The sequence below is a fragment of the Nannospalax galili genome, unplaced genomic scaffold (assembly GCF_000622305.1).
Source record: "Nannospalax galili isolate Female #2095 unplaced genomic scaffold, S.galili_v1.0 scaffold225, whole genome shotgun sequence".
Classification (NCBI taxonomy): Eukaryota; Metazoa; Chordata; class Mammalia; order Rodentia; family Spalacidae; genus Nannospalax; species Nannospalax galili.
Window position 1 is genome coordinate 525,035 of NW_008352653.1, and position 21,028 is coordinate 546,062.

Here is a 21,028-nt window from a genome sequence, read left to right on the forward strand (position 1 = left end):
GTTAGCATTTTAGTAACAGCAGAGTCGGTATGGGGCTGGAGAGATGGCTCTGAGGTTAAGTGCATTGGCTGCTCTTGCAGAAGACCTGGTTTTGGTTCCTAGCACTCACACGGCAGCTAACAACTGTTTGTAACTCCAGTTCCAGAGATATGACACCCTCTTCTGGTGTCCATGGGCATTGCATGACATGGGTGCACTTAGATACATGCAGGCAACACACTCATACACATAAAATAAAAATAGTAGTAGAATTTAAGTGTGTATGTGTGCAAATCAAGTAAGACAGTGATTTTCCAAGTGTGGTCCAGAGACCATCAGGATCATCACCTTGAAACTGGCTAGACTGATTTTTTTGAGGGGGCTACCTTAGATTAAAAAACATTTTTACATTTATTTACTTTGTGTGTGTGCACACACATGAGCCACAGCTTGTGTATAGTGCTTAGAGAATAACTTGAAGGAATTGGTTCTCTCTTTCCACAATGTGGGTTCTGGGGATCAAACTCAGCTTGTTTTTTTTTAAATTTTTTTTCTTAGAGATATAGCTAATAGCCTGTTTTATGTACATGTCAGTTCATATCAAGTTATCTTGTTGGTGCATCTGGAATTTAGTGAGGCTTGTTATATGACAAACTCATGTGCCAGGTGCTGGGTAGACAAAGGAGAAACTTCTCAGGTGCACTGGAACTTTTTCAGTTTCTTTTGCACTCTTTCAAGTCCTGTGTGCATAGAGGCAGTAGAGCCAGTGGTGGGATGGTGACTGCCTTTGCTTCTGGTTTTATAGATTATGTTCTGTCTGGTAAAGGTTGTTGTACGAAACAAAAAATTGACTTGGATTTTTTAAAAATAGATTTTGAGTGTGGTGGCACAGGCCTTTAATCCAAGCACTTGGGAGGCAGAGGCAGGCGGATCTCTGTGAGTTCAAGGCCAGCCTAGTCTACATAGTGAGTTCCAGGCCAGCTGGGGCTACAGGGAGACCCTGTCTCAAAAAAGTAAATAAATAAAAATAGTTTTTAAATGAAGGTAAAGTATGGTCTTTTCCTCTTTATTTATGGATGAAGATAAACTTCCTCTTTATTTATGGATGGCTTTCCAAGGTACAGGTGGTGACATTACTGGCTCCTTTGGCACAGTCAGATGGCAGAGGTTGAGCAGATGGGAGGAAGTCAGATAAGATCTCAAGCAATCCTTGTCACCTTTCCAACTACTCTGACCCTTGGGTCCCCGGCTCTAGAAGAATTGAGTGCCTGTTTTTGTGTTCTTATAGCATTTGTTTCTATTAGCTACCCACATTATATTCTAGTTACATACTTAGTGATATTGTAGGCTCATTAAGACTAACATTTTTTGTAATGGGGAGATATGAGAGGAGTTGGAGGGGAGGGAGTGGGGATGGATTTGATCAAAACACCTTATGTGCTTATATGCCTATATGAAATTCTCAATAATTTTTAAAAAAAGACATTTTGTCCTTTTCTGCCAATTAAGTAGTTTCATAATTGCCTTCAAGTTGTTATCTGACCATCACACAACAAGCTGTGATTCATGTCCATGTACCACACAAAAATAAATGTAAATTTAAAAAATATTTTATTACTCTTATTTTATGTGTATGAATGTATGGCCTTCATGTGTGTAAGTGCCGCTGTGTTGTGCATTGTCCACAGAGGTCAGAAGAGGGAGTTGGATTCCCCTGGAACTGGAGTTGTGGTTGGTTGTTAGCCACCATATAGGTGTTGGGAATTGAACCCGGGGACTCTGCAAGTGCAGCCAGTGCTCTTAACCACTGAGCCATCTCTCCAGCCCCTTTGTGTCTTTTAAACTCTGTGCTTTAGTGTCTCTGGATACTGTATAGAGTGTCCTTGCTTTGCTATAGAAATTAAATGTGATAATACATTTAAAGTTCATGGCTTAGTTTTCTTCTCAGCTACTTTTATGTAGGCTTCAAATTTACTCATTGACTTACCCTCCTGTTATCCCATTTTTCTTTATATCACTGTTCTTGCACTGCCTGTCTCCCTCTAGAATGTTCATTCTAGGATGGTAGTTTCTGTATGCAATCAATACTTGTCGATTTATGTACCCATTTACTTAATAAATTCTTGAGTGCCTACAGTGTACCAGGCCTCCTCAGTGCCTTCTGATGTAATAATTCTCTTCACCAAGGAAGCTCCTAGAGCAATACAGCATTTACTATCTTTGGTTCCAGGCGATAATTATGAGAGTGCACCTAGAAGCTTAATTTTCATTTATATGCCTTCCTTCCTGAGAAGGTACCTCTCTCAATGCATGTTTGTTGAATTAGAGTGAATAGTAAATTAAGCAAGACTGGAAAATGGTGGAGGTGGGACCTTTTGATGAACAGAACATTTGTTGCAGGTCAACAGGTAATCTGAGAGTTCCCAGAAGAAAGAACAAAACTCTTTTTTCTGTTTCTGAAGAAGCTCCTGTTTAACATTTGCACTAGGCAACCTCAGTTATATAACTAATGGTATGTGTGATGCGCAAAAGGTGAGGCCAGAGAGGCTAGGCCATTTTAGGCCTTGGTAACTTTATACTTAAAGAAGGGGAGGGGCTGGAGAGATAGCTCAGCAGTTAAGAGCACTGGCTGCTCTTGTAGAGGACTTGGGTTCGATTCCAAGGCCCATTAATACCTCCAGTTCTAGGGGATCTGACACCCTCTTCTGACCTCCATGGACATTGCACAACATGGGCGCACTTACATACGTGCAAGCAATACACTCATGCGCATAAAATAAAAATAAATTTAAAAAAAAGAAAAAGGGAATTTGTGAGGGGTTTCAAGTATGAAATGCTAAGATCACATTTGCATTTTATGTATTTTTATTTTGTGTATTTAAAAATTTTTTCTAATTTATTTTTATTTTTTTGTGTATGAGTGTATTGTCTACATGTGTGTAAGTGCATCCATATTGTGCAGTGCCCATGGATGTCAGAAGAAGGCATCAGATCCCCTGAAACTGCAGTTACAGTTGTTAGCTGCCATGTGGGTGGTGGGAATTGAACCCACCTGCAAGAGCAATCAGTGCTTTTAACTGCAGAACCATATTTCCAGCCCCTTTATGTGTATGTTTTGCCTGCATGTATGTATGAGCACCATGTGTATGCAGTGTTTGTGGAGGCCAGAAGAGGGTGTTGGATCCCCTGGAACTAGACTTACAGGTAGCTGTGAGTTGCTTTTCTGGTGCTGGGAACAGAATGAGGTCCTTTGTAAGAGCAGCAATTGCTCTTAACAACTGAGCCATCTGTCTAGTCCCAACACATTTGTCTTTTTAAAAGATCATTCTGCTCCTAGTATGGAGAACTATTTGGGTGGGGACAGAGTAGATGCTTGGAACCCAGTTAGGTGAGCAGGATGATAATTTCAGTTACAGATAATAATGACCTGTATTGAGGAGGGACAGTAAGGATGGCAGGACACAACAGATAGCTAGAGAATTAGGAGGCAGAGTTGTTATTATGTGATGATAACTTGGATTAAGATAGCAAACATGGCATGTTTATCATGTGCCAGATATTGTTCTAAACACTATATAAATTCATCTTTCATGGTCTTATAAAAATAGGTACATTTTTATCTTTTCATACAGATACAGAAACTGAGGCACAGAAGTGTTTATGTACCTGCCTAATTTTGTACAGCTAGTAAGTTGTTTAGCCAAGATTTAAACATAGATGTTCTTTCCCTAATGTCCAAGTTCTCATCTTGGTGCTAAGATATCTACTTCACATTACAGTGGAGGGGAGAGGATGAGGTGTTGGGTAAGTGATGGCTACCAGGTTTCTGACCTCAATACCTGATGAAATTATGGTACCATTTGCTGAAGTAGAGAACCTAAAAAGAGGGGCAGGTTTAATTGGTGGGCAAGGAGAGAAATTGAGTTTGCGTATGTTGAATTCTGTAAGTGGAGTATCCAGTAGAAATATCCAGGAGATATTTGGAAGAAGGATCTGAAACTCAGTTAAAAGCTCTGGCTTGGAGTTAAAAGTGCATACAGGGCACGTGGAGTCAGTCCATAGGATGAAGATCAATAAGGGAAGGTGAGGAATATAGCATTTACAGACTAGACCAAAGACAAATAGTTCATTGGGAAACAGAAAGAGCATCCAGACATAAATAAGATCATACCACATCCCTGCTCACAGTTTCTGTAGCTCCCCTGTTGTTTTTTCAAGAAAAGTTAGTCATTAACAAACCAGAAACTCCCACTATATGAGGTCATCACCTTTCTGCTACTATCCTCCTTGCTTTTTGTTCCAGAATAGAATATTCTAATCATGAATGTTCTAGGCATGTTCCTGCCCACAAGGCTTTTGTCCTTGCCGTTCTCTTTAATTGGGACTATTCTTCTCCTATATTCATGTGGCTTGCTCCTTTAATGTTTTCATGTCTTTAGTGCTTTTGTCAATCAGTCTTTCCCTGCCTTCTGTATCTACTGTTTCACAACTACTATTCTCCTTTATCTCCATTATGTATATATTCTTACATAAACATATTGACCATCTCTAAGTTGAAATGGAATGCTCTGAAATTCAGATTATCAGATCAGAGATATCTGATCCAGTAAGGTCTGTGCATACGTTCCAAAAATCTTCAAAATCTGAAACCTTTTGGTCCCAGGTATTTCAGATAAGTGATGTGAATAATCTGATTCTCCTTCCTGATTAATTTTTTTCTGCTTAGTTATTTTCACTAAGATATAATATATTTCAGTGATTGAATTAATGTTTCTTATTTACATTCCCCACTAAAGAGCATCAGTTTTATGAGGGTAAAGATTTTGTTTTGCTTTGTTTTGTTTTGTTTTGTTTTGAGACAGGGTCTCCCTGTAGCCTCAGCTGGCCTGAACTTGCTATATTGACTAGGCTGGTCTTGATTTCACTCTGCCTCCAGAGTTTTGGGATTAAAGGTGTGCACCATGATGTCTGGCAAGTGTAAGGATTTTTGTATTCTTTGTTTTGTGTCTTTTTCTTGCCAACACCTGGATCAGGGCCTGGCAGGTGATTATTAAATGTTAGGTCATTAAATACTAGATGACGGAATGGCTGCCAGGTGGATGGGGGTTTTAGGGAACAAAGTTAAGGGTAGAAAGATTGTTAATGGAGACAATATATGACCAATGGTCTGGAAATGGTGCTAAGAGGTGAAATGGGATGAGAGAAGTATTTATTGCATGTATCAACAATGGAAGTTGAAACATAAGTGAGATCTGCTTTTTTTTAAGCATTTGTAGCTCTTTAATATTATTATTTCTTTTATTATTCCAAAGAGAGGCAATTTTTAACACATTTTTCCCAGAAATAACTTAAAGCACGTTACATGAAAATATATATGCTGGGCCAGGCGTGGTGGCGCACGCCTTCACACACACACACACACACACACACACACACATAATGAAGTTTAAGGGGGGAAAATAGGAAGAAGAAATCAAACACCAAAGGATTTGCTGACATGGGGTCACCTTTGGTGGAATAATAAAGGTTTCCATTAGCTCTGTTCCTTTTTTTTTTGAAAATCCTAATGAATTTATTGGGCTTGCTAACAGAGCATAGGATGGGGGTTCATTTACAGAAGAGTGGGCACCCCTCCATTTATGTCTGTGCTGGAAAGTCCACCCTCAAATATAGATCTTGTGACTTCCTGACAGCCACACAAAATGGTGAGAGAGGTGCCTCATGGCATTCTCCACTTATATATCCTTAGCCCCTCCCTCACATGCAGCTAAGGTTGACTGATTGGGTGGGAGGGGTAACTGACTGCCCCCTCAACTCCTTGATGAGTGTGGGAAGGAGGTGTGACTACAGCTTGTCAGCATAGTGGTTGGAGGACACTTCTAGGTAACACTCCACCCTCTTTTCCGGCTCTTACATTCTTGTCACCAACCTCTTCTACAAAAGTCCCTGCGCCTTAGAGGGGGTGATAGGTGTGGGATGATCTTCCTCCCATTGAGTCTTTCAGGTCTCTGCATCATCTGTTTTCCATGGGCTGTTGGCCCATTTCAGTGGGATTCCATCTACTGTAAAAACACGCACAGCAAGAAGCAAGAACATCTAAACAGTGGCTACTATAATAACTTAATCTATGGGCTTAAACACAAATGTTTGGATGGTACTTTAGCAGGTGCATCACATCCATCTTACAAAACAATTGCAGTGGCTTTCCCACTGGGGCCTATATCCTCCCCTGTTATAGGGGGTTGGCTTGGTCTGCAGTACCAGATGTGTGTTCCACCTCTAGGAGCGGACATTATATCCAATCGAAAATTTGCTGGTTGTACATACACTAGATGCACCACTAGATGCACCAGCTGGAGCATCTTGTTTAGCATGTTGATAGTGCAGCACTTGGGGACCATCTTTGAGCAGAATTATAGGGGATAGTTTTCCCTGAGCCATGGTGAGATCTGTTTTAAAGAAGGTGGGAACTAAAATCAGAATATAGCAAGGGGTGATAATAGCAATCCTAAAAATTATTTTTGTTTGACAATCTAGTTTGATAGAAGGCCTCAGGTTATTCCTAAGCAGCTAGGAGTGAGAGACTTTCCACTGTGTCCACTTCTGTACCTTTTGAATTTTGTATTATGTATGATAGTTACCTATTCAGAAAGGGTCATTCTGAAGCTATAATTATAGGTAAAGATGTTTGGCTATGAAAGATCAGAGAGGAACAGACATGAAGGGATGAAAAGAAAATGAAAGAATAAGGGTTTTTTGTTATTCTTTAGGATCAATGAGCTTATTTTAAATGTTGATGTAAAGGAGAAAAGGGGGGGTGTTGTTGAGAGACTGAGAGATTGAAGATATTTGCAAAAAGAAGGAAAGATAGCACTTACTTTGTAACTGGTGAAAAGGATGGGTGAAGGATTTAGATTTGGTATTGGGAATTCAAGGTAGTTCTCATCTGATTTCCTTCCTTCCTTCCTTCCTTCCTTCCTTCCTTCCTTCCTTCCAATGATTGGATGGGAGTGGTGACTGTCTCCCTCTCCCTCTCTCTTCCTACAGAGCGTCTTACTCTTTTTGAGACAGGGTCTCCCTGTATCCCTATACTTCCAGCTGGCCTGGAACTTGCTATGTAGACCAGGCTGGCGTTGAACTCACAGAGATCCGCCTGCCCCTGCCTCCGGAGTGCTGGGATTAAGAGGCGTGTGCCATCATTATTTCTTTTTCTAAGAAAGAAGCATGATCATTTGCATGGAGAGAAGAGGGAGATAGTGGGGTCAAAAATTTGAAGCTTACTATGGATTGTGGGAAAGAACTGAGTTGGGAATTGTAGGAGGATTATCAGCTAGTATGTGATCCATATATTTTGGGCAGTGTGAATTTATTGTGTCACCAATCAAATGGGTGATTATTTTTTTGAGTCACACCCAGTGGTCATAGTTACATAATTGGATTGAACTAGAGCTAGGGTTTGCACATGGAGTGAAAGGCAGTAGGACAAAGGGTAAGAGAAGGGTTGAAGTGAAGAATGATAGAATCTAAGCTTGATTGGTAAGTAGGGCAAAGTAAAGAATGAGTGAATTGGGTATGGAAATAGTGGCACATGTCTGTAATCCCAGTGCATGCCTGTATTCCCCTGACTCAGGAGGCTGAAGCATGAGAATCATGAGCTCAGAGTCAACCTAAACTATACAGTTAGACCTTGTCTTAAAGCATAAAAAGTGAAAATGGAGGAATAGGTAAAAAGTAGGAGTGTTCTAGTTATTTTTTCTGTTGCTATGACAGATACCATGACCAAAGCAATTTGGGGAGGAAAAGGTTTATTTACCTTACTGGTTATAGTCCATCATCAAGAGAAGTCAGGACTGGAACTCAAAGCAGGAACCTGGAATCAAGAACTGAAGCAGAGATCATGGAGGAATTCTGCTTCCTGGATTATTTCCTCTGGCTTGCTCAGCTACTTTTTTGTTGTTGTTGTTCTTTGTTTTTTTGTGACAAGGTCTCCTTGCAGCCCCAGCTGGACTGGAACTCGCTATATAGACCAGGCTGGCCTCAATCTCACTGAGATCTGCTTACCTTTGCTCCCTCAAAGCTGGGATTAAAGGCGTGACCTACCACACCCAGCTTCAGCTTCTTATATAGCCTTGGCCTACCTGTCTAAGGTTTGGCACCACCCACAGTTGGCTGGCTCCTCTACCAGCAATCAAGAAGGTGCCCCATAGACATACCTATGGGCCAGTCTGATGGAGGAAATTCCTCAGTTGAGGTTCCTGCTTAGGTAGCTGAAATGACAGTGGTGGTAACTCTCTGAAGAGAAGGTCAAAAAAGAGCCCAGAAAGTTGGGCTCTCATGTTAATACTGATACCATGTAGAATATTGAGAAGACTTGGAATGGAAAAAAATCTGTGAGCAGGTTCTTTAGTGAGTAAAGGGGAAAAGGGTAACTAGCAATGAAGAGGAGCAAGAAGTTGTATGGGTGCATGGTATGAAATTCAGAGGAATGAGTCATTTTACACAAAGTGTGATGGTCAATGTCAGTTGTCAACTTGGTGAGATCTAGAATCATCTGGGAAATGGGCTTCTGAGCATGCCTATGGGGAATTAAGTTGATTGTGTTAGTTGAGGTGGGAAGACCCACCCATAGTGGATAGTACTTTTACCTGGATGGAATTCTGGACTGTGTAGAGAAAGGGAACTGAGCAGGAAGAGGCATTGTGAGTAGCTGTTTCAGCCTCCACATGCCTTGACTTTCCCTCTCTGGAGTACTTGTTGAACCTTGAACTTTAAGTTAAAATTCCTACCCCCTCCTTAATTTGTTTTTGTTCAGGGCATTTTATCACAGCAGCAGGAAAGGAAACTAAGATGATCTCAAATTCTCACTGGAATGTTAAAAGGGTTATCTGCCTACAACCCTGAGTCTGGGAGAATGTGCAGCTTCCATATAATAGGACTCTTAACACAGTTCTCTTTAGGATCTATGGTGAAGAATCAGAGTATATTTTCCTTTTTTTCAGTCTATAATGAACGTTTTATAAAATCAAAAAAAATGAAAAATCCATACAAAATACAAACCCCAATTTTTTGTTATTAAAGTCAGTAGCTATAAGAACAATTCTGCCAAGCTGGGCATGGTGGTGCAACACCTTTAATCCCAGCACTCAGGAAGCAGAGGCAGGAAGATCTCTGTGAGGTCGAGACCAGCCTGGTCTACATAGTGGTGAGTTCCAGGCCAGGGCTGCATCGTGAGACCATCTCAGAAAACCAAGGAAAAAAAAGCCACGTGTAGTTAATCTTGCAAGGTAAAGGCTGGTGTTTTTTTTTTTTAAATAAGTTATTTTCGTTTTATGTATATTGCCTGCATGTATGTAAGTTCACTTGTGTCACACAATACCCACAGATGTCAGAAGAGAGCATTGGATCACCTGGAACTGGAATTATGAACTGTTGTTAGTGCCCATGTGGGTGCTGGGAACTGAACCTGGGTCTTTTGCAAGAGCAGCCAGTGCTCTTAACCACTGAGCCATCTCTCCAGCCCTGCTTTTTTTTTTTTATTAAGACAGGCTTTCATGTAGTTGAAGCTGGCCTTGATCTCTTGATCTACCTGCCTCCATCTCCCAATTTCTGACATTATAGGCATGTACCACCATGTCTGGCATAAGGTTTTCTTTTGTAAAAAATACTTTTGTTGATTCTTTAAGTATTTCTTTTTTTTTTTTTTGTCTTTTTGAGACAGGGTCTCCCTGTAGCCCCAGCTGTCTGGAACTCACTGTGTAGACCAGGCTGGCCTCGAACTCACAGAGATCTGCCTGCCTCTGCCTCCCAAGTGCTGGGATTAAAGGCGTGCGCGTTTCATACAATGTGATGGCCATGGTGGCTCATACCTTTAATTCCAGCACTCCTCATGAGGCAGAGGCTCATGGATCTCTGAGACTGAGGCCAGTTTAATCTACATAGTGAGTTCCAGGCCAACAGTGTCTACAGGGAGACCCTGTCTCAAAAAAAAAAAAAAAGGAATTTCATACAATGTATTTTGGTCATATTTAGATTTAGACTCTTTCCCCCATGCCACCCTTTCCCCAACTTCAGAACTTCTCTAGTATTTTGCAGGGGAGGGGGACAGCCTAAGATTTTATTTTATTTTTTTAAATTTAGTGAAATTATTGTGTTTAATGAAAGTATGTCAGCTCAATTTTGTACCAGACTGAGAACCACTAAACATTTAGGCAATTGTGTTCTTTTAAGAAGCCCAAACCTTTTTTTTAATTAAAAAAATGTTAAGTATATTTTGTCATTGAATTTTTGTGTATTTCATATACAACATCTTAATCCTCTTCATATCCCCTTCCCCATCGGCACCTTCCCACACCCCCCTATCTTACTGGATTTCATTCATTCTGTCATTTATGTTAAGGCCTATCAAGTCAAGTTAGTGTTCCCAGACGTCCCTCAGTGCAAGTTCATCCACTGAAATCTAGTTAGCCTATCTAGTCACTCCCTTAAAGAAGATCACTTCTTCCTCACCCACCAGTAATCAGCTGCCCAATTAGTTCTTTGGCTAAGATTGGGGCCTGCTGCCCATTTTCACAGTTCTATGCTGGGCTTTTGTCTGCTTGAATTTGCATGGGTCTTGTACATGCTGTCAGCATTATTGTAAGTTCATTGTAAGACTCTTATTTCAATATGGTCATGCACCCCCCCAGCTCTTACAACCTTTCTGCCTCCTCTTATGGAAAGATCCCTAAGCCCTGGGTTTGTTGCCCTCAGTTGCATGAGGGAGCTTCGTTAATAAGAGTTGAGAGAGTCTTAGGTATAGAGGTTTCATTGTAGATGTGTCACTTAGGGTTGGGCATTTCACAGACACTTAATCTCTGTGTGTGACCAGTTGTGGAACTCTGTAATAGTCTCTGTCTGTTGTAAAAGAAGCTTCTTTGATGAGTGGTGACTGGCATACTTGTCTGTAAATATGAGGATCCATTATTTAGCACATAGTAAGAAATTATGGCTGAGTATGGTGGTGTCCGCCTTTAATCCCAGCACTCAGGAGGCAGAGGCAGGCAGATCTCTGTGAGTTCAAGGCCAGCCTGGTCTACATAGTAAGTTCCAGGCCATCTGGAGCTACAGTGTCTCAAAAGACCCCCCAAAAATTGTATTTGTCTAGGGATGTAACAGCCTTGGGTTTTTCCTCTAAGATCTGTGACCTCTCCAGGCATGTGTATTTGGCTATGTTTACAATTCCACACATGAGTTCCATCCCATTGAGTGAACTTTGGGTCCAGTTAGGTAGCTGTTGATTACCCCTAAGATGAAAGTGTCACTACTGCCCCAATAGTTTGCTGTGCCAGTTGTTCTTAGGCTTTAAAGCTGGGGTTGGACCTTGCATAGTGTTCTCCAAAACTATAAGGGAGTTGCCTTCCAGGTCAGTTCCAGCCCCATTTGCTCCAAGTCCTGTGTCTGAAGTATGTCTTGTCTTTGGTAATAGGGTCTTACCTTCAAGTTCTGGCAGGCAGTCAAGGGCGGTGGCAATAGCCTGTGTAATTTTGGGAGTCTCTTGGACTACTCTGGCCAAAATCTCCAAGGGAGGTTTCTAATGTCTGGCACTGTTTTAGCCTTCAGCTATCCAACTGAGTCATATAAAACCAGAGGGAATTATGTTAGTTCAAAAACCTACTGAAATATTACACATACAGTATCTCTAATATTTTTTAAAGCCAGTTGAGTCTAATTTGTATCCCCAAATGCTCTTGGATGCCATGCCCTAGATACCTGGTCACCTACCTGGTTATCACACCATTAATAAAAAACAAAACTGATTCTCTCTTTCCCAGAAGCTATCAATTGCCAATAGTTCCTCTGCTAGGATTGGAGCTTCTTGCCCACCTACCCCTCTGAGCTGGCATTTTGTGTGTCTTAATCTTACATAAAGGGTCTTGTGCATGCTATTAAAATTGCTGTGAATTCATATGTGTGTAATAACCCTGCTGTCTAGAAACACTGTTTCCTTGTATTCATCCATGACCACTGGCTCTTCCAATCTTTCCACTCCCTCTTTCACAATGATCCCTGAGCCTTGGGAGGAGAAAGCTTGATATAGGTGTTCCATTTAGGGCTGAGTACTCCAGTCTCTTATTATCTACACATTGATCAATTGTGGGTCTCTGTGTTAATCGTCATTTGCCGGAAGAAGAAGCTTCTCTGTTAAGAGGTGAGAGATGCATTAATCTATTGGTATAACAATAAATCATTAGGAGTCAGTTTAATACTGTGTCTATTTAGCAGAATAATAGTAGTAGGTTTTCCCCTATGGCCTATAATCTGTCTGGCCTTGTGAAGTGGGTCTTAAATCCAATGAGAAAGTGGTTGGTTATTCCCTAGACATTCATGACACTACTGTACCAGTGGGCATATTTTTCTAGGCCAGTTGTTATTTTAGCTCTCAGGGTTCACAGCTGGGTAAAGTTGATGATTACTTTTCTCTTCTGGTAGCATGCAATAGTGCCTTCCAGCACTCTGAAATTGTTCAATAGAGATGAACCTTTGAAGTCAGTACTAGCTTTATTTTTCCTTATTTATTCTGAGTCATATATGTAGTATCTTCATTAATAGGCTCTTATCATCATTTTCTGGTGGTTATCTAGAACAGTGGCAATAGCCAGTATTGTTTGAGGGTCTCTGGGACCCCCTTGTGGTCAACAATTTCAGAGGGAATCTATTCCTGGCATTGGGCTTTTTATTTGCTAGCCTGTGGTGTCTGGTAGGGGTATTATCCTCCTTTTATAGTGTAACTCCATTTGAACTCTTTTAAATTATGTATGTATATATTTTAAGAAGCTTCTATAATAGGTTTCTATATGACTTTTTCAAAAGGCATTTAGTGTTAGTTTTTCCTCCCAATACTTGAGAGGGTTTCTTGAAGGGGAGCTAAAGCAATTTATTTACCAAGGGACGGAATTGTTGAGGGTGTAACAGAAAAGTTGGGAGAGGAGGTAGACAACAGTGACTGATTGAGATAGAGAAAACACATAGCCTTATGTGATAAACATTCAGGAGTGATAACTGAAGGGACTTCCTTTCTTTTCTTTTTGAGACAGGGTCTTCCTATAAATCCAGCTGGCCTGGAATTTGCTGTGTAGACCAGGCTGGCCTTGATCTCACAGAGATATGCTTATCTTTGCCTCCTTGAGTACTGGGATTAAAGGAGATTAAAGGCATGTGCCTGGCCAGGGGCTTTCTGGTGCCCAAAGGTAGCAGGAATATAAGACCTAAAGCATGTATTTAACAGAAGTGAGTTAATGCCACAAGGTGTAGGGCATATAGATAAAAATTTAGGCCAGGTGTGATGACAAAGACCTATAATTCCAATACCCAGGAGGCTGAGAGAGGAGTTTGAGACCAGATTGGGCTACATAGTGAGACCCTATCTTCAAAAACAAAGAACAACAAAAAGCTTTAGGCAAGCAAGGGGTTAGATCTCAACTGGGTGAAAAATAATATTAAATGTCACTTATCAAGTACTCTGTTCCAGCCTCTATGTTGCTTATGCTATGAGCTTTATGTACATTATCTAATTGAGTCCATAAACCTCTATAAAGTTGATACTGATATACCAATTTCTTGATATGTTACAGATTTACAGACATAGGGTTATTATCGGGAAGTTAAGGGTAAGGAAGGGGCCTGATTTTAGGAAACTTATGATCATGATCTTGGTTGAAATAGTTTGAGCTCTACCATATTTTTATGCTCCCAGCTAGGTGTATCTCATGAAAGATTTTTAAAAATTGTTTAGCCTACACATTTTTTTAAAAGGCTGCTGTTACCTTCCTTGATGAGAGGGGTTTCATTTTGTTAAATTACCATCTCACACATGTACATTCAAAATCTTTTAAAGTTTAAAATATGAAATAAGCAACACATGGTCATTGTAGCAATTAGAAAACACAAAGCTGAAAAAAATGATTACCTATAATTCTTCACTCATAACTGTTATTAACTGTAAAATATTTCTAGTGATTTTTATTTAAGTATCTCAGTAAAGTTCAAATTTGGGTTCTAGGCTGAAAGTATTTTGGATGTATTAGGCAAAATGAAATGAAATGGTAGTGTACGCCTTTAATCCCAGTGCTCACAGATGCAGACAGATTTCCATGAGTTCGAGGTCAGCCTGCTCTGCATAGTGAATTCCATGACAGCCAGTGCTACATGAGACCCTGTCTTTATAAAAAACCCCAAACAACAACAATAAACAAAAATGTTTGTTGTTGTTTTGAGACTTGTTCTCCCTATATAGCCAAGGCTCATCTGATAATTGAAACTAGCCTCAAATACATGATAATCCCCCTGCCTCAGCCTCCAGAGTTCTGGAATTAAATGTGTGTACTACTGTATCTGGCTCTTCTTACTTTTTATATATGGCTATGTAGAACATTAAAATTACTTACTTGGTTCACATATTTTTCTCATTTGCATAATGTTGCTCTAGTTTCTTTTGTCTTTGGGCAGTCTGAGTTCTAATGAACCTTTAATGAAACTCAGTCATAATTGTTTTAGACCAGTAGAGTTTGGCATTAATAAAAATGTTCTATAATTTGCACACTATTGTAGCCACTAGCTTCGTGTGGTTAGTGAACACTTGAAATATAGCTAGTGTGATAGAGGAACTGCATTTAAATTTAAATTTTAATTATTGTAAATGTAAATAGCCACATCTATTATACAGCACCTTTCTAGAACTTTTAAAAAGTAATTTTATAACCTTTTGGCTACTTTTCTCTTTTCCAGTTGTGTTGGTGTTGAAGAGGAGAAGGCTGCTGATATTGACCTCTACCATTGTCCCAACTGTGAGGTCTTACATGGTCCCTCCATTAGTAAGTAGATTTTAGGGCTTCCATCAGTAAGTGGGACAGGGGAGAAACAAAGCACAGGTACCTTTGAAGGGCAATTGCCTTTCTTTAAGTGTTTCAGAGTTTGTCTTCCTTAGGAAATAGAAGGAGTCTATGCAGGTCTAGCAGGCCACAAGCTGTCCCACTGAGAGGAGAGATGTACATAGCTTTATCGCTCTGCCTTTTAGGGATTGGCTAGAGGAAGTACCCATCTTTATCACTAGCTTTCCTAAGTCTATGAGGGCCTCATTGATTCCAGATGCCTCAGGGGTTATTAGATAGAAAAGAAGAATCTATTGAGGCCTTTATTCTTGGAATCATAGTACGTGGCCATTCTGACTCATGACCTCATATCTTTTTCTGGCTTAGTGAAAAAACGCCGTGGATCTTCAAAAGGGCATGATAGCCACAAGGGGAAACCAGTGAAGACTGGGAGCCCTATGTTTATTCGAGAGCTCCGGGGTAGGACTTTTGACAGGTGAGGACCCTTTGTCTCAGAAAAATGTTAAGCATTAGGGTTCTGTGAATCTGAACTGATCCATCTCTTTTCAGCTTTTCCATTGGTTGTGCCATTGGGTGCCTCTCTCGTTTCTGGACATCTTCTGGAATAGGAAATTCTGTTTTGGTCAGTTTCTAAGAAACAGTGGCTAGAAATTCACTTTCTGTTTAAAGAACATTATAGTTCACTTAAAATATCTGCAATACTTGGGAAACAGCATTCATCTTAGGAGATGATATTTATGTGCATCTGAGGAATGCTAAACTGGAAGGGTGATTCTGTTTTCTTCCTTTTTTTAGTAGTATATATTAAGTATACAAAGTAATGGGCTTCATGATGATATGTTCATACATGTTATTTGATGTACTTTGATCATAGTTACCCATTCTATGACTTTTTTTTTATCCTTTCCCCCTTTCTCCTTCCATATTCCTAAAACTCACCCCTTTACTTCAATGTCTGGAAGAATTCTTAAGATGAACATTTAATTCATTATAGAAGAGAAGAAACTCTTAAAAAAACTGTCATGTGTTTCTTTTTCAGTCAAAAAGATTTTTCTTTTTTCATTAACCTGGCTTATTAAAAATAAATTAGTTAATTTGTGAATTGAACAAAAATAATGAATTTGAAATTAATGATTAAATGATTTTGTTTGGTTATTTTTTGTTCTGTTTTGTTTTTGGAGACAGAGTCTTCGGTAGCCCCAGATGGCCATACATACTTGCTATATAGACCAGGCTGGCCATGATTTCACAGAGGTTCCCCTGGCTCTGCCTCCTCAGTGGTGGGATTAAATGCATGTACCACCATGCCTGAATTTTGTGTGGTTTGTAATTTATTGTACTGTTTTTAGGTTTCCTGTAATTTATATGTTAACCAGATTGGATGTTTTTCCAATTTAATGAGTTTTTGTTGTTTTAAATTTTAAAGGCTGTAAGTCTCCTTTCTACCCAGATTCCTCAGCTCCCTTCTTTTACTATGGCAGTTAATTCCTTTTACATTCTTTCAAAAATGGTTTTGACATCCGTATGTATATGTTTGTGTGTCCTTTTTTCTTTTTGGTCCTTTTGATACAGGGTCTCCCTGTAGCCACAGTTGCCCTGGAACTCACTATGTAGACCGAATTGGCTTGCAGTTCACAGAGCTCTGCCTCCTGAGTTCTGGGATTAAAGTTGTGCACCACCACACCTGGTTTCCCTTTTCATTAAAAAAAAATAGTTTGCTTATTATTTTTATTTCATTTGTACAAGTATTTGTATATGAAGGTCAGAAGAGGGTGTTGGATCCCCTGGAACTGGAGTTATGGACTGTTGTTAGCCACCATGTGGGTGCTGGAGAGATGGCTCTTAACTGCTGAGCCATCTCTCCAGCCCCCTTTTTTCATTTTTTTGACAGATATGGAAATACTGTATTTTGTACATTATTTTTTGTTTTCAAACCTAAATTACATATCTTGGAGATCAGTCTACACTAGTATATACAGATTTTCTTACTCCTTTTCATGGTCATTTAGTATTTCATTGAATGGATATACATTTTATTTAATCAGTTCTCTGTTAATGGGCATTTAAGTTGATTCCAATGTTTTGTTACTATTAAGAGAAATACTTCAGTCAATACCTTCTTTTTTCAGTGCTGAGAATTGAACCTAGGGTCTCATGCATACTAGGCAAGCACTCTACCACTGAGCTATATTCCTAGCCCCAGTTTAACTTTTGCACATTTGAGAAGTATATGTGTAGACTTAATAATGTAAAAGTGAAATTGTTAGGTCAAGAAAGGATATGCCTTAAAAATATCTATAAATATTATCAGTTGTTTCCATAGTGGTTGTACCATTTTTCACATAGTTGGTCAGTGCTCTGATTTTTCTATATACTAGCCAGTAATTGTTTATTATCAATTTTTTTGTGTTCTGATTAGTGAAATTTTTTATTCTAACTTCTATTACTTTTTAAAAATTTATTATTTTTATTTTATGTGCGTGAGTGTATTGTCTGCATTTGTATAAGTGCACCTGTGTCATGCGATGCCCACGAAGGGAGAAGACATTGGATTCCCCTGGAACTGGAGTTATAGATGGTTATTAGCTGTCATCTGGGTACTGGGAATTGAACCCAGGTTCTCTGCAAGAGCAGCCAGTGTTCTTAACGGCTGAGCCATCTCTCCAACTTGCATTGCTTTAATTGCAAACTGATTTTTTGAGTACATTTATAAGTCATCTTTATTTCTTTCTCTGTTAACTATCTGCTTGTATTGACACTTTTTCAATTTTGTTACTCTTTCATAATGGTTTATAACAGCTTTTCTTTCAGAAACCATTTTAGTGATTACTAAGTCTTTTCTCTTCCATATTTTTTCTAGTACTCTTACAGTGTTACTTTTTGCTATTTAATCTTTGGGTCATTTAGAAATGTATAAAATAGTAGAACAGATATTAACTTTAATATGTTTGTTTTACTACAACTCATCTATTTTTTTCCATTTTCTTTTTTGGTGCTGGGGATTGGAATGATAGACTCAAGGGAAGCATATACTCTGCCACTAACCTATGCTTTCACCTAGTCTGTTATCTTTTCTGCAGTAGGACTTTAAAATGTCTCATTTTCTAAGTACATGTATTGAGAAAGTGGTTGTAAATATTATTTACGACCACTTAAACTTGGTCATAAAACTCAGTCTTTGCTGTCTCTTCACTAACATTTTTAATTGGATTCTGCTATTCTGGGTTAAAAAAAAATGAGTCAGACTTGTCAGATATATCTCTTCCTAGATAGGCCATTACTTTTTCCACCTCTGCCAGTGACCTTGCCTCCTGCTTTGGACAGGTCATTTCATCTCTGGAACATGAGGTTTATTCCATTAATTGTCAATCCATATAAGACTTCCCGAGGAAGACCCCATCCTTTGATTGAGAGGCCAGTAAGCAGATCCTTAGGTAACCTTGAGTAAGGCCTATAGTAAGCAGAACCTTAGGATTAGGATTTCTCTCCTGTGACCCACACAGCTCAGATGAAGTGATTCTGAAGCCCACTGGAAGTCAGCTGACCGTGGAATTCCTGGAAGAGAATAGCTTCAGTGTACCCATCCTTGTCATGAAGAAGGATGGGTTGGGGATGACTCTACCCTCGCCATCGTTTACTGTGAGAGATGTGGAACACTATGTGGGTAAGACACCACAGACCTTTTTTTGTTTTTTTTTTCAGACAGAGTCTCCCTCTAGCCCCAACTGGCTTGGAACTTGATATGTAGACCAGGCTGGCCTCAATCTCATAGTCACCTGCCTCTACCTCCCAAGCTCTGGGACTAAAGATGTGAGCCACCACACCCAGCACCACAAACTTCTTAACTGTGACATTACACATTCCTATAAAGACTTGTCACTTCTTCTCCAATCCACCTTTTTATATGTGCTTTCTAGCCATCTTGGGAATCTGATATGAAATGCCTTGCCTAGGGTTATTGTTTGGCAATGCTAGAGGCAAAATACTAAACTTCTCTCCCTTCTTAGGTTGTTTTTTTCATGTGTGTGTGATTAATGACAGTATTCTATTCATTCTCTTCTTTCTTCTTTTAATATATGACACAAAATTAGATTGAGCCTCAGTTTTTTTTTACCTGACCATTTTTTGAGATCATGACCTCTGTGTCCTCTGTTGAGATGGGGAAGTCTTTACCTCCTGCTCTCACATACTTCTTGTTATCAGTGCATGAGTTTGGGGAACAGAGGAAATGAGAAAGCACATCCCAGGCAGGTGGACTACGTGAAAGTTGTGTTAGGTAGTTCTAATAGGTCTAGCAAGACTGGACTCAGATATAGAGAGGGTGTGATAGATTCCTAGCCCCTTCCCTGAACACACATATACATACAGTGCCTGAGGATAGAGGTTCTGAGTATATGACCATTCTAGATACTGCTGAGGGAACAAGAGTCTTCTGTCCATGAGATCACTTGGTACAGAACTCATTTCTTTACTTCAGGTTCAGACAAAGAGATTGATGTGATTGACGTGGCCCGCCAGGCTGACTGCAAGATGAAGCTCGGTGATTTTGTGAAATACTATTACAGTGGGAAGAGGGAAAAAGTCCTCAATGTCATTAGTTTGGAATTCTCTGATACCAGGTAGGAGGGGAGAGTTAACAAAAAGGCCTGACAGAAGTGTCTAGAACTTGTGGTATACTTGAGTGTGTATTTTCGTTCCTTTCCTTCTTCTAGTGTTTTCCTCCTTTGGGATGGGGAGGTGGCTTATGCCTTCTAGGGTAGCCACTCCGCATTATAATAACTTAATCAGTTTTTTTCGCCAGTTTCTAAAGTCAGATAGATGGCACAGTATCTATTTTACTGTTAATTTTTCTCTTTCCACCCAAGGACATCCTTTTTGACCTTTTCCTACTATTTAGATTTTTGCTTGATAACTAACTGCAGGACAGATTCTTGTTCCCTGGAAATGGATTCACTAAAATTATCCATAAGTAGTTTCTCTAAGGGTACAATGCCTAGATTGAAAAAGAAAAGGTTATTATCTTTAAGCTATTCTATCTGGACTCATATTCAGAGCTATAGGGAATACCAAGAAATCATAACATACCATTTTGCTTTTAGGAAGCTTACTGTTTACTGATTATTGACATTTTAAACTTTAGAATAACTAATAAACAATTTAAGATTTGCAAGAAGTTGAAAAATCAAATGTGCAGGAAGTTTATGTGTACTTTTCAGACAATTTCCCACAATGGTAACATCTTACATAATTGTAATACAGTATTAAAACGCTTGTTGATTTCAAGATTAGACATTCTAAAGGTACTGGAAAAGTGTAGCTTGTCTATACTCATTTCATCCTGAAAGACTTTGAGGTAACTTACAGAGATGCAGAAAAGGGAAAAGAAGAGAAAATTGTTACAAAAAATAAATAAACATGGGGGAATGGGATGCATCTGGTTAGGTACTCTTCACATTAAATGCATATTTGATTGTCTGGATAATTTTTGGAGATGGACTTGCAGAATTCTCATTAAATTTTCTTTTTTAAAATTTTATTTATTTTTATTTTATGTGTATGAGTGTTATTCCTATATGTATGTAAGTGCACCCATGCTGTGCAGTGTCCATGGAGGTCAGAAGAGGGCATCAGTTCCCCTGGAACTAGAGTTACAGATGGTTGTTAGCTGCCATATGGCTGCTGGGATTCAAACCCAGGTCTTCTGTAAGAGTAGCCAGTGCTCTTAACTGCTGAGCCATCTCTTCAGCCCCAAATTTCCTGAATTTTCAAAACAGAGAGTGTAATGTAATAAGATTTGTGGTTTTATGTGGAATAAAAATAGCCAGATGTATGAAACTGAGCCCTTAGAGGTTTCTCTAATGGCTTTTCACAGAGAAGATACTGAGATAGAGACAGTACAATAACTTTTCTAAACTGTCAAGTGAGTACACTGAGGAAGGAGAATGGTGTACTCACCATTTAGTAGTAGAAGTGAACACTTTCTACTGGGGGGAAGGATTTGGAACTAGGATTTAGGACTTTGGAAGCTGAGTGGAATAAGGATACTGATCAGACTTATAAGAATAAGTGTTCAGGGACTGGAGCGATGGCTCAGCGGTTAAAAACACTGATTGTTCTTGCAGAAGACTCGGGTTCAAATCCCAGCACCCACATGGCAGCTAACAACTGTCTATAACTCCAGT

General features: G+C 39.5%; 1 protein-coding gene across 5 annotated transcripts in view; it reads left to right on the forward strand.

Annotated features, from left to right (window-relative positions):
- The window catches only part of Phf8 (PHD finger protein 8), a 116,149-nt gene that overhangs the window by 15,787 nt on the left and 79,334 nt on the right, over nt 1-21,028 (forward strand). For 4 of the 5 annotated variants that reach the window (XM_008849685.2, XM_017802356.2, XM_029554365.1 and 1 more), the window contains exons 3-6: nt 14,743-14,828; nt 15,213-15,321; nt 18,350-18,510; nt 19,324-19,465. In XM_008849685.2, coding sequence (XP_008847907.1) covers nt 14,743-14,828; nt 15,213-15,321; nt 18,350-18,510; nt 19,324-19,465 — 498 coding nt within the window. Of the gene's footprint in view, nt 1-14,742; nt 14,829-15,212; nt 15,322-18,349; nt 18,511-19,323; nt 19,466-21,028 lie in introns of those variants that run through there. The other variant, XM_029554366.1, reaches the window with a different exon arrangement.